General features: G+C 40.2%; 1 protein-coding gene across 7 annotated transcripts in view; it reads left to right on the plus strand.

Moving 5' to 3' along the window:
- Positions 1-13316, plus strand: part of tab2 (TGF-beta activated kinase 1 (MAP3K7) binding protein 2) — a 37490-nt gene extending 24174 nt beyond the window's left edge. For 4 of the 7 annotated variants that reach the window (XM_077587011.1, XM_077587009.1, XM_077587010.1 and 1 more), the window contains 4 exons: positions 2225-2385; positions 4748-4841; positions 9813-9908; positions 12018-12639. In XM_077587011.1, the coding sequence (XP_077443137.1) occupies positions 2225-2385; positions 4748-4841; positions 9813-9908; positions 12018-12142 (476 nt within the window). In that variant the 3' untranslated portion in view covers positions 12143-12639. Of the gene's footprint in view, positions 1-2224; positions 2386-4747; positions 4842-9812; positions 9909-12017; positions 12640-12803 lie in introns of those variants that run through there. The other 3 variants (XR_013296795.1, XR_013296794.1, XM_077587014.1) reach the window with 3 other exon arrangements.
- The last annotated feature ends 215 nt before the right edge of the window (positions 13317-13531 follow it).

A 13531-nucleotide genomic window follows, 5' to 3' on the forward strand; every position in this document is an offset into this window, starting at 1 on the left:
CAAGTCTGAATTGTTTTTCCATCTGTTCCTGCCAAGAAGCTCATTAGTTGCATTAGCTGTCTTAGTTGCATTTGTTGTTGCGGATGTTCAGTCAGTTTTAAAGGTAGTCAGATAAAAGCAAAGGAGACTTATTTGTTGAGTGCCGGTGACTCTAGTGTTAGTTGTAACCATTAAATGCTATGTTTGCTACAACAGCCAGAGCACAGTAGATCCTATAGTGGATCAAACGTGTCGGAGCACACAAGTTCTTCCTTATTTGGGCTTTTGACTAAATTACATGTGAGTCACTGGCTGTGATTCTTATATTACCGTCACTCCCAATAGGAGGGTCTTCACAATGAGACTCTTTTGCTGACCCTCATCAGCTTTGTGGTCTCTGCATTTCCTTAAAAACTTGTCACTGTCATGCTATATTTACCCTGTTTTAATGATGTGTGTGTAAATTTAAATCATTACCAGAGAGCTGTGAATTACCATTGATTTCAAACTACTGTGTATGTGTCAGGGCTCTGCTAAAAATACAGCCTTTGCTAATTTCCGAACTAGCAAGACCAGTACCAAAACACAACAAATGTATCCTTCCCTGTTTTTTTGTATTTTGTTTGGTATTGGTTTCTCTGGTACAGAACTGGATTTCCTAGGAAGTAGAATAAGAAGGCCTACTGAAATACCAAAAATATTTAAAGGTCATGTTCTGATTTGCCACTAAGGAATTTTTAGAAATGTTTTGCCAAAAATCAATTGTGTTTAAATAGATACTCTCTTGAAACAGAAACAAAGAAACTTTTTCCATTCAGTTGGCTCAGATGTGTCACATAATGTCAAAGGTAACTTTTGCCACCTAATTGCATAATAGGTTAAACATTCCAGGCTCTTTTACATCAGTAAAAAGAAGTAAACAAATTCATTTGGTCTTCATACTGAAATCCAGCTGTGTTGTAGAGCATGGGTCCCCCAACCAGCAATATTCATGTTTTAAATCTTATATACACGAGGCACTGCCGACGCACAAATATGGAGATCATAAGCCTCTGGCGCACTGCACCTCAGGGTTGCCAGAAACCAATAACATTGTATATATAACCTGCTTAGTTCGCCAGGAATTTTGCCCAATCTGTCAACACTGTCCCACCTATGCAACACACACTCAAGTGCTTTTCATAGGACAAATAAGTGTTGCAGCTCGAAACAACAAAGGGCTGCGTAGTTGTTTTTTTGGGGATTCTGAACTTTATTTTCCTTTAGATGAGGCGTGCACAAACTCCTTTTTCTGATGAGACTGCACTTTTCCCTCTTTTTTTTAACACGGTGTGTTTTGAGTCATCTTGGAAATCAGTCTTGCAAACGCTAACTTCAATTGCAATGCAGCAATTGAAGATTGAACACAAATATATATTAACTCCTGTACACAAAGGAGGTACATGTATAGCCAGGAAAAACAAATCACCATCTCCCACATAAGGTTGGCAGCAATGTTCCCTTTAAGCTGCGCGCGTGCGCAATTGCGCACTACTCTCGTCTTCTCTGCGCACAGCAAATCATATGGAGCGCACAAAATAAAATACCAATGTTTTATTTATTTATTTATTTTTTTTAGCTGTGAGGCCGACGCGCGAACCACTCATCCGCCGGGCCGCCCATTCATAGATATTAATTATTACATTTTATTATTACTAAATCATTTATGTGTAGTAGACATACACCTGCTTATGGCAGGTGTGATACTGGTGTGTGCCCATAGCAAGCAATGATGATGTTGCTCACACTGGTACTCAGTGTGCTCAGGGAGGTTGTCTTTCTGCCCAGAGAAACAAAAAATTAGAGGGAACATTAGTTGGCAGTGCACTGTGAGTATGCCGCGTTTTCAATTTTTGACATGTCGCTACTCCTGGCTCATTCAGCTGGTCCAACTCCGAGTTACCGCATAGGAACCTATTCAATGTATATGTTGGTCGGGTAATTACATAGTTAGGTTTTCTCGATCTTCGATCTTCTGGATTCTTGAAAAGTGGACAGCATTTTCAATCTCAAAATAATTGATAAATGGTGTGCTTGGGACTTTCCTTTTGAGGATATATTGCGATTCTCACCTGTTTTTAGCTGTCATCCGTTTCAAATTTGTGAAGTTTATTTGTTTTTGTTTTACAGATTATTTAAATGATTTTTATGAGTTTGATGGATATTTGTTGACAATATGGAAATTAATGATCCTTCTTTTTCCCAGCATTGTTGGTCCATCAGAAGGCACGAATGGACAGGCTTTGGCATGAACTGGAGTTAAAAAAGAAGAAGCTGGAGAAGCTAAAAGAGGAGGTCAATGAAATGGAGAATGACCTGACAAGGAGACGACTGGAGAGATCAAACTCTGCCCACCAAATTCCTTCTGTAAGCCTATTTCTGTGGTTTTTCAGTAGAGAACATTAGTGATTTATGTTGTGATGGATTTAGGGGGAATAAGAATGTCAGATCTAAAATAGTGCATTGACTATCATTGCCACTCTGTTGTTGATTTAAATAAAGACACAGATATAAACAAGTAGGCAAACAGGCTTGAAGCACTTTTGTTAAGGATCTACAGAATTTCCAATGGAAAACTTGTAAAGCTTGGTATTAGAGAAGCCCACTGGTGACTCGCCATGTTTAGCAAAAACAATAAAATGTAAAAATTACAGTTTTAAGAATTAAATTATATATACACTAGCTCACAAAAGTGTGTACACCCCTGTCATTTCTGCAATTTTCTTTGATCTTTTCATAGGACAACACTGAAGAAATTACACTTTGATACAATATAAAGTAATCATTGCAGAGCTTGGATAATAAGATCAATTTATTGTACCTTTTAAAAGAACTCAAAACTCACCAATGCATGTCTGAAATCCTGCCAACAAAAGCGAGTACACCCCAAGTGAAAATCTCAAAAATGGGCCAAGAAAGTCAATATTTTGTGGAGCCACTATTATTTTCCTGCACCGCCGTAACCCTCTTAGGCCTGGTGTTCACCAGATCTTCATACATCCTCGCGGTAATCCTCTTCCATGATGGCATCATGGAGCTGGTGGATGTTGTAGACCTTGTGCTTCTCCACCTTCATTTCGAGGATGTCCCACAGATAGTCAATAGTGTTTAGGTCTGGGGTCATGCTTGGCCAGTACATCACCTTTACCCTCAGCTTCTTTAGAAGGGCAGTGGCCATCCTGGAGGTGTGTTTGGGGTCCTTATCATATTGGAATATTATTCCACAGCCCAGTTTATTTTGGCATTCATTGTTCCTTCAATAAACTGTAGCTCCCCAGTGCCAGCAGCACTCATACATCCCCAGACCCCCCACCATGCTGACTATAAGTAAGACACACTTGTTTTTGTACTCTATACCTGTTCGCTGCCACATGTTGGACACCAGCCCTCTCTCTCCATTGGAAGCAAATAAGGTTAATTTTTGGTTTCATCAGCTCAAAGGATATAGCTCCAGTATTCTATACCCTTAGTCTGCTTGTCTTCAGCAAACCTTTTGCGGGATTCCATGTGCATTGTCCTAAAAGGAGGCTTTTCCTGGAATGACTTTCAAGCAGACCAACTGAATGTAGTATGCGGCTTATGGTCTTGGCACTGAAAGACTGACCCCCCAATCCTTCAATCCCTGCAGTACCCATACGCCTGTTTTCCAAAGACAACCGCTGGATATGATGCCGAGCGCGCGCTCTCAACTTCTTTGGTCGACCATGGCGAGGCATGTTTTGAGTGGAACTTGTCCTCTTAACCGCTGTATGGTCTTAGCCACTGTGCTGCCTTTCAACTGCAGGGTGTTTGCATTCTTGTAGCCTAGACCATCTTTATGTCGAGTAATAATTCTTTTTTCCCAGATCCTCAGAGTTCTTTGCCGTGAGGTGCCGTGTTGAACTTCCAGTGACCAGTATGAGATTGACAATGCCAAATTTAATACATATGCTCCCCAACCACACTTGACAACTTGTTACACTAACTAGTCGCGTTATACAGGAAGGGGAAATGTCTAATTGGTCGCAAATCTGTCTTACTTCTGAGATTTTCACTTGGTGTACTCACTTTTGTCTTTTCTTATGACAAAAATAATTATTTAAGACTTCTTTTTTGTTTCACAACACTGAGGCAGTCACTGCACTTGAAGGATTTTTGTAAACTTCGATGAGAATCCTGCTCTTAGACATTGTTGTGTGAATTTAGCTAGGTTTTTGGGTCATTATCCTGTGACAGAAACCACGACCTACAATTTAGACAAAGCTTTCTGATAGTGGGCGGCAGATATCTCTTGATGAAAAGTAGGAATGTCAACCATAATATCACAGTTGTCCAAAATAAAGTACGAGAACAAAGTCACAAACTGCAATTGACGACAGCAGTGCAGACAGTTCACTGGGTCGTCCTTCAATCGAAAGTCATGGTTTCCAATCCAGCTTGGCTTATGCACATTGTTGTGTCCTTGGGCAAAACATTTTGTCCAACTTCCTTGTGAAAGTAGTGCAAGAATGAGTTGTTTGTGGTGGTCAGAAAGGCCGATGCCACATGACAGATTACAATTTTCAGCCAATTGGGCCTCCGCTTCTTTCTATCTCCCCCAGTGTAGTTGTAGTTACAATACTAGAAGAGCTCCATTGTGATGTGGTAAATTAGCAGTTCATGAATTTGTCACACAGGAAGTTGATCAACAATAACTTCAAACCTCTACATTGCACAGTCTAACCACCTGCTCTTGTCCCACTTGTCTCAGATCGAGGAGATGAAGCAGTTGCGATGCAAAAACAGATTATTACAAATCGACATTGAATGCCTCACCAAAGAAATTGATCTCTGTCAAAAAAGAGGTAAGAATACCCCATTATGTAAATGCTTTGTTAAGGTCTCTTTTTGATGTTGAGCTTAAACTAGAAAAGGGCAGTCTCATCTCATTTTCTGAACCGCTTGATCCTCACTAGGGTCGTGGTGGTTGCTGGAACCTATCCCAGCTGACCATGAATTGGTGGCTATCCAATCGCAGTGCACAAGGAGAATAAAAGGAAATTAAAGTCTTTTCTGCCTGCTCTGACTGTGTTGTTAGGCTAACCCTAACCCTGGTCATTCCCCTTTAAGAAGGGGCAGCCAGTGTCACTATGTGTGAAAGTGCGCTGCAATCAGAAAATCAAACATACAGAAGCACGTTGCCATCAACCGTTACTGTTCAACCTATCATCGCGTACACAGTTATGTGTTATGTCTAGATCAGTGGTTCTTAACCTGGGTTCGATCGAACCCTAGGGGTCCGTAGAGTCGATCTCAATGGGGTTCGGGGGAGCCTCTGCCGCGGAGGTCAAGACACATTGACACATCATGTCTATACACGATAGCATGCCCCGCTTGACCATCACGTGACATTGCATGGCCAATCAGTGCTGTGGGAAATTTACATACCGTATTTTCCGCACTATAAGGCGCACTGCACTATGAGGTGCACCTTCAAGGAAATACATATTTCAAAATGTTTCCATATATAAGGCGCACCGCATTATACAGGTCTACAGTAGAGGCAGGGGTTACGTTATGCATCCACTAGATGGTGCTACGCTAAAGGGAATGTCAACAAAACAGTCAAATAGTTCAGTCAAACTTAATTAATAGCTTTCTGACAACTCCATTAACTCCCAAAATGAACAAACAGGTGTTTTATTATTTTCTCCAAGGTAAAGTATTAGTATTTTCGTGACATGGTTTATCTTTTAACAACAACAACGTATACCATGTAAGTGCAACATTTCTATCACAGGGGAACTTTTCCTCCATTCAGTAAATACGTAAAAAAAACATTCTGATGCTGCTACGGTACATTAAACTTTAATGGAATCACAATATAGTAACATTCGTAATTGTGCAAAGCAATAACTAACATAAATTACTCAAATAATAACTCAATGTTGTTCATGTGGGTGAACCGTGCATGCTCTCACGTACACAGAGGCACTATAACATTCAGGTGTTGACGCCCATATTCACAATATGACCAACCTTGTTCAACTGTAAACACAAAAGAAACATGTGAAGCTCACTTTATCAGTTCATTCCTCATCTATGAATCCCTTGAATTCTTCGTCTTCAGTGTCCAAATTGAGCAGCTGGGCGAATGCGGCATCCAACACCCAGGCTCCGTCTCATCAAAGTCGTCATTAATCGAGTCCGTGTCGCTTTGGTTGTCTGGCAACTGAGTGACAATCCCTCCCTTCCTGAAAGCTTGAACCACAGTTGAAACTGATATATCAGCCCAGCTGCTTACCGTAGTTGCGAGACCTATTGCGACTCAATATTGATCCATATCTAAGGCACACCGGATTATTGGATTGGATTGGATTGGATAACTTTATTGATCCCATATTCGGGAAATTTCATTGTGACAGTAGCAGAGGGTGATTAGACAGAACAACAAAGCAAAAGCACAAAGTACAAAGCAAATCATAGTAAATGGGATCATTAAGAATCACCAAATCAAATCATTAAGATAGAAAAGCAGCAAAAACACAAAATGAGCAAGAGTGGACGGAGCTACCGCCGCTGGCTGCCACTTGAACGGCACCATCTTGGTTGCGGTAGCTAAAATGGATACAGAATCAAAAAGACGTAAAGTTGGACTAAAACTGAAACCACAGTGAATAGTCAGCTTTTGAAAAAAATTGAAGGCTTTTAGGTGAGCCTTATAGTGTGGAAAATACGGTATTTTGATAATCAATGAGTCTAATAATTAATTAGTTAAATTAATGAAGCAATCGGGTAACAAACATTCAATGTGTTCTTGAATGATTTTTAACAAGTGTTTATGCTTGCATTAACATTTATTTTGACCAGCATATCCGTTGTGGGTCATGCAGAGCTGCCAACTTCTCCGGAATTTCCGGAGTTTACAGGAACAAGTAACGCAAACTCCAGGACTCCAGACAACCTCCTTAAACTCCGGAAATCCCCCCAAAAATGTCATTTAATTTTTTTTAAGCAACCATTTCGGAAAAGTACCATATTTCCAATTTAAATGCCTCGAAATTCACACCATCGCTAGGACTTTCGCGTCTTAGTTCCGCATTTGATTCAACTGCACTGTAAACCGGATAAATTCGGTAACACGAGTGCATTGTGAATCATCCGAGTTACAAGTTCTGCCAAATAATTCATCTTGTGCGACTTCAGCGTGGCAATCGATTCGGAATGAATCGATTGCGTAGGTAGCCTCTATCGCTTTAACATTTTAGTTTTCGATTTTTCATAAGGGAAGTACGTATTCTTAAGGCTGACTAAACCACCAGTCTTTTGTTTTGAAAAAAATCCTATAATTTCCGGGGTTGTTCTAAAATCTAAAGGAAGTGGTAGTAGTACACAGCACTGGTAAGTCTTATCAATATGCCTTTCTTGGGATAAGCGCAAAATTGATGGCAATTTGGATGAAGCTTCTAATAAGAAACCCAGACACTCGACGAAATATTCCATGTGACGGACAACGTGCATTCAGCGTGACACATGGTGGAATTACTGACTGTAAAACGCACCTAGAAGGACCCAAACACAAAGATAAACTTATTTTCATTATGGTGTACTTTTTCAATAGTTTGCGAAAACATATTTCAATTAATGTAAAGATATGATAATAACAGTTTCATTGAAATTGTCTTAAAAAAATTTTTTTTACATTTTATAGCGATTTTGCGTGATTCGCATTCACTCCGGAAAAACTCCTGAAATGGGGTCGACGTAGGTTGGCATCCCTAGTCATGTCTGAGAAGACTAGCTAGCCTAGCCAGCTTCATGGCCTTCTATACGGCTGAGTGATAAATCAGGCGTGATTTTTCTAAATATTTTTTTATTTTTTATTTTTGGCCACAATTTTTTCCAGTTTGAAATTACAGTGGTACCTCGTCATACGACCGTTCGTCATACGGAATGCTCGTCTTACGGGGGAAATTTCGATCGAATAATTCGCCCGTGATGCGGTCAAAGTTTCGTGATGCGACCAAGCCAGGTTGCCATGGCATTTTTTTTGGCATATCTTTCGTGTATAACAATATTTACGAGCACCGGATGAGCTATTCAGACCAGGAAACGCACAACGCGCATGCGCGGTGAAAAGAGGGCTTTCTGGGTAATGAAGTATACTCGTGCGCACAACGCCGACAGGCAATGGCACTAGGCGCCGTTCGAGGGGATGCGAACACAGATGCTACAAGCTAAAAGGAGCCGCTAGCCAGCGGCACCGAAGCTCCCATGCGAATCCAACAAAACCACCCAGAGCTGCCACCCAGGAACGTGGCGCCCTACGTTTTTCATCCAGCCGGAGATATTCGCACTGCCCCACACCTCCGGCTACCCCCTGGATGAACTAATCCGCGTTCCAGTGACAGCTCTAGCGCTGCTGAGGGTAATCCTCAAGCGCCTGAGGTGGCCCAACAACAACAACAACATGAGCAGCGGCGCGATCGCTGATAAAAGACTGCTGCTCGTCGTGCGTTATTCGATTGTGAGGACATTTGTGTGCATCATTTTCGGAATATTTTGAAGGGAATAGTACGACAGCAAACAGCCCATCGATAGCGAACGTGAGGGTGGAGTGTTTGTTCCGTTTACGAGTGCGTTTTGTGGAAGAAAAAAAACGAAGCCCCCCGCCCCTTTTGTGCCCCTCTCCCCTCGGCGAAATCTGCCCAATTTTAGTTAGATTAAACACTTTATTTCTATTAAACCACTCGTTATTTATTACTTTGTCAATATATGGCGAATTATAAGAAATAAAACTTTTTTTTCAATCCAATATCCTGTTTCTGGTGTTTTTTTCAGAGAGTTGGAACGAATTAATTTGTTTCCCATTCATTTCAATGGGAAACTTTACCTCGAGTTACGAGTAACTTGTCATACGAGCTCAGTCACGGAACGGATTAAGCTCGTATCTCGAGGTACCACTGTATGATCTTTTCCTTCATATCATTATAATGCCATTCTTCTAAATATGGTAAATTGGCCGCTCATTCTTCTTTGGCCGGCTGCCGTTTCCTCTTCTATGGTTGCCGATTCCTCTTCTTCTTTGGCAGGCATGAATTTTGAAATTTTTATGAACGTTTTTTTCAACATTTTGGATACTTAGGAAAAATACTATGATAATCTAAAGCTGCAAAGTGGTGAGAGATGACAATAGACCTAAACCTAGTACAACACAATCATCAACAGCACATAAACCTAAAAACATGAGTAGTGACTCGACAACCGCAGCTCTTTACATCAACATAAACGCATACTTGTTTGTCCTAAGAAGTAATTACCTCATTAGACATCGGTATTTATTAGATATGTATTGTTTCACATAATTTTTTTGTGTTATAATTTGTATCAGTAGCATGCTCTGCTTATGGATGATGCTCACGTGACCATGGTAGATAGTTATAGAGTTGTCTTATTCACTGTTGCCACCAAAGGGCAGTGTATTCTCCCAAATCAATAATACTAAATACAGCACTTTGTAAACAAACCATTACATTGCCATTCTAATTTAGAGAATAATTGGAGTGCAAAATTTAATTTGAATTTAACTCACTTAAATCGAATAATGATTACAGTACCATGTATACAGGTATGTTGTCTCCCAAACCTTCATTTAATTAATTAGCCTTCTTTGATTTTTGCCCGTAAAAGTAACTATTTGAGAAAATAACGACACTTAAATATGAGATTCTTTATATTATTTATCATTTAATTTGTGGACTATTTAAAGTGTAGTAACCAGAAATGCCAACCCCCAAATAAATGCAGTTTAAAGCTTTCTCTTTATCTATTTACAGGACCACACTTGAATCCCAGCGCATTCCATAATTTCTATGACAACATTGGATTTGTTGGTCCTGTTCCACCAAAACCCAAAAGTACTTTATCAATTGGTAAGTTGAGGACAATTACATTATCTGCCTACTTACTCTCAAAATGATAAATATTCTTCTTTTTTTTGTGGAAAAAGTTCTAATTTCTGGTGACTTTTGCAAAGCAATTCTAGACAGTCAGTGAAATCCTGGTTGTCAGGCAAAGTTTAATTTTGTGTTTTATTGGCCAAAAATGTGCACGTTGAGGCAGCGTCACGAACGCAACCCATTCTGGTCGTTTTCGAGCATGTTTGGATAAAAGTACAGCTATGAACCTCCTTGTGCTTTGTGCAGCTCTTTTGGCTGACTTACATACATTGTATTCAGGCAAATGCAAACAGGATAGGTTGAAATTCCCCTTCTCAAAAGAAGCGGACTGTTGCTTCAAAATTTGTTATTTTGAGGTGGATTGTGGCATTTATTCAGCTGCAACGCAATGCACAGAAACCTCACAAGTCTTCTGGTGGAATGACAGATTGTGCTTTGGGAGACAGATGTTTTGTTGCGTTCAATCATTTGATCAAAAAGTTCATAATTTCTCTATAGGTAGTTTTATTTCATTAAATACATGATAACAAATCATGTAGTAAATGCCAACATATATGTATATAAAATAAAAATACAAGTGTGTATAGATTGTACCCCCCCGTTGAAAAATAAAACGCCGAATTGTTGAATGAGTGGTGACTGTACTGTCATCCTTCACCACTTTGTGGCTTCAGTACACCGCAATTTTATATATTAAGTATCAAAATCAAAACAATTCATAAAAATGGCAAAATTCACGCTAAAACTTGCTAATGGAAGACAGTTCCCTGTCTTCCCCCTGCCACTCAGAAAAATGGCGGAAGACAGGGGACTGTCACTCAACTCAGCTCCGGAAATAGAGCTCTCTGGGTACTCTGACGTTTGGTCGCCGGACGTTTGGTCGCCCGGACGTTTGGTCGCCCGGACGTTTGACAACATGACAGAGAGTTTACTGTTGAAACCAGCTCTCAAAATTATATTCATGAGAGAGTGAGTTTAATATCTAAATATCTACTGTTGAAACCAGCTCTCAAAATTATATTCACCCGGGCGACCAAATGTCCGGGCGACCAAACGTCCGGGCGACCAAACGTCCGGGCGACCAAACGTCCGGGCGACCAAACGTCCGGGCAACAGCTCTCTGAGCGGATTGGATGGCCGGGAACCTCGGGGTAACGAAAATGATGGGGGAATGTCCCAGAACTGTTTCAAGGTGTAAGATCTGGGCAATGTTACGACGAACACCATTGCCCTTATCCGAAAATAGAGCTCTCTGGGCGGCTAAGACGGCGCGGAGGACTGAAGTGAAAGTTTAATTTAATTAGGATAGTAAAAAACTTGTAAAGAAAAAAAAAGGAAAGTACTTTGAGAAATCGGCAAGAAATTTTCAATAAGGCTCACAGTTTGAAACAAGATTGATGACAACATGGTAATAGCCATCCGTGTGCGGTTGTTTGGTCGCCGGACTTTTGGTCGCGGTCTTTTGGTCGTCCGTTGTTTGGGTCCGGGCGACCAAAAGACCGGCGACAAAACAAGGTAAAACAACACGGTCTACGCATCAATAAAAGCCAACAATGGCCATGAGCAGTTTCACTGAGCCAACGTGGGAGTGTATAAGAGTTTGTATGTACATGCGTTGTCCCTTTAAGAAGCTACGTCAGTCAGGGTCTTAACAAGTTCTCCAACTAAACACAATAAAAGTATGGGAAATTTGGAGCTTTTCTTTAGCCTAATAATTAATAGGGCATTAAGTATGACTAAATAATAATTCGCAGTTTGTATTTGGGGAATTTGAGCAACGATTTAAATGGTAATTATCAATAACCTTCTGGGCAACCAAACGACCGAGTACCATAGCCATCCAATATGGCAGTCGTCTTGATAGTGTCATGTCCTTGTGCAAAAGCATATTTGTACCAAAAAAAGAAATAAACGGTCACAACTCCCCATCATCATGTTCCTTGTGTGCCGAAAACGTCTCGCAGAAAGAGGATTCTCCGGAAAATTTCATTTATGATCCAATACCTCTCAAATCTGACTAAGACCAATTGTTCCATTTCTGAAAATGTGAGATTTTAATTTATGGTTACATGTCCCCAACAGACAGCAAGAGCATGGCAGTGCAGGAGGAAGACGAGGGGACGCAGTGGAGCTGCAGCGGCTGTACCTTCTTCAACCACCCGGCCCTCAACCGCTGTGAAGAGTGTGATCTCCCACGGGACTTTTGAGCCAAAGAGGCCACGCCGCCCCCTCCGCCTGCTTGAATCAGAACGCTGTCCTCCTGAAGGTTTGACTGGATACTGTTTACAGCTTGTATTTTTTTTCCTTAAAGCAGGCACAGTTGGATTATACCTCACATTAGACACTCCGATTGTGTGGGGTCCTTTTTTTCCCCTGCTCAACTCCCCTCTTCCTTACAGGAGAGGGGGGGGCTAACTAGCTGCTCCCACTCTCAGTATTACAAGCCCCCTCGCAGTGTCACACGCACACAGCACAGCTGCATGTGCCTTTTGCTGAACTGAGTTTTTTCTGTGGTGGCGGCTTGTCGAGGGGATTAAAAAAATGTCGCTTGCCGCTCTCTTATCTGAAGGGAAAACTACCAGACTACTCGTGGAGTCGGTTTGCTGTTTGGAAAGAACGTCTGAGGGGAAAACTTGCAGCATCACTGCCATCGTGCCCCTCCACCCCATCTATTTTTTTCCCAATAAAATAATGACAAATTGCATGCTTTGTGTACAGAAAGTCCTTTTTACTGTACATAATTTTAGAATGTCCCTTCATCACACTATGAATCACATGTATTTCTTGTAAGTATAGCTTTATAGACTTTATTACTTGTTTAGTTTCCCTCTTGTTAAACTGATGAGTGACACATCCCTTCGCTTTTAGTTGCAGTTGTCAACAAGCTCAAAATCCAGTTCTGTGGGCTATCAAAACCTTTTTTATTCCAGCTGGAACAACATAAATGCAAGAAATCACAATTGCTTTATGCCTTTTTTTAAATCTCACAACTGGAAAATTGATTTATTTTTGGGACATCATTTCCAGTCTAGTTTTCACATTTGAATGCTCCGTTAGCTAAGGAAAATGTCTGTTAGTTTTTTTTTGTTTTTAAATGTTTCCTTTTTTGCGGTACTGAGGTTCATTGTGACTATGTCAAGTGTCCTCAATAAAGGTCAGAATTTTTACTTTGAGGGAAACTTTAAACGAGCACTACTTGACTTTTGGTGGAGTTTCTTCTATACTTAAATTAGAAATTGTTTTTCTATTTTTTTGCCCCTTTGTTTAAAATACGAAATTGATTTATATTTGTTCCATTAAAACTTCAATTTGTATCTTTTACTCAATATTTTATAACAGAATTTTAAATCCAGGCAATATAGACAAGACCCTTTCTCTGAAGTGCCTACTTTTTTTCAATACAGCCTAAACAAAAACATTTCAGCTTCACCTGCAACTTTTAAATTCATTGGGTTTTTATCAAATGGCGAAAAATCTAATTTTGATATGTAAAAGGTGTCTGTTTTTTATCTGGGAAAACTCTTTGTAACAGATAAGTTATTTGTAAAAATATGAATTTAAAAAAAAAAAGAAATAAAATCTATTCAGATTTTTGG

This window comes from Stigmatopora argus, chromosome 19 (assembly GCF_051989625.1).
Source record: "Stigmatopora argus isolate UIUO_Sarg chromosome 19, RoL_Sarg_1.0, whole genome shotgun sequence".
NCBI classification, from domain to species: Eukaryota; Metazoa; Chordata; class Actinopteri; order Syngnathiformes; family Syngnathidae; genus Stigmatopora; species Stigmatopora argus.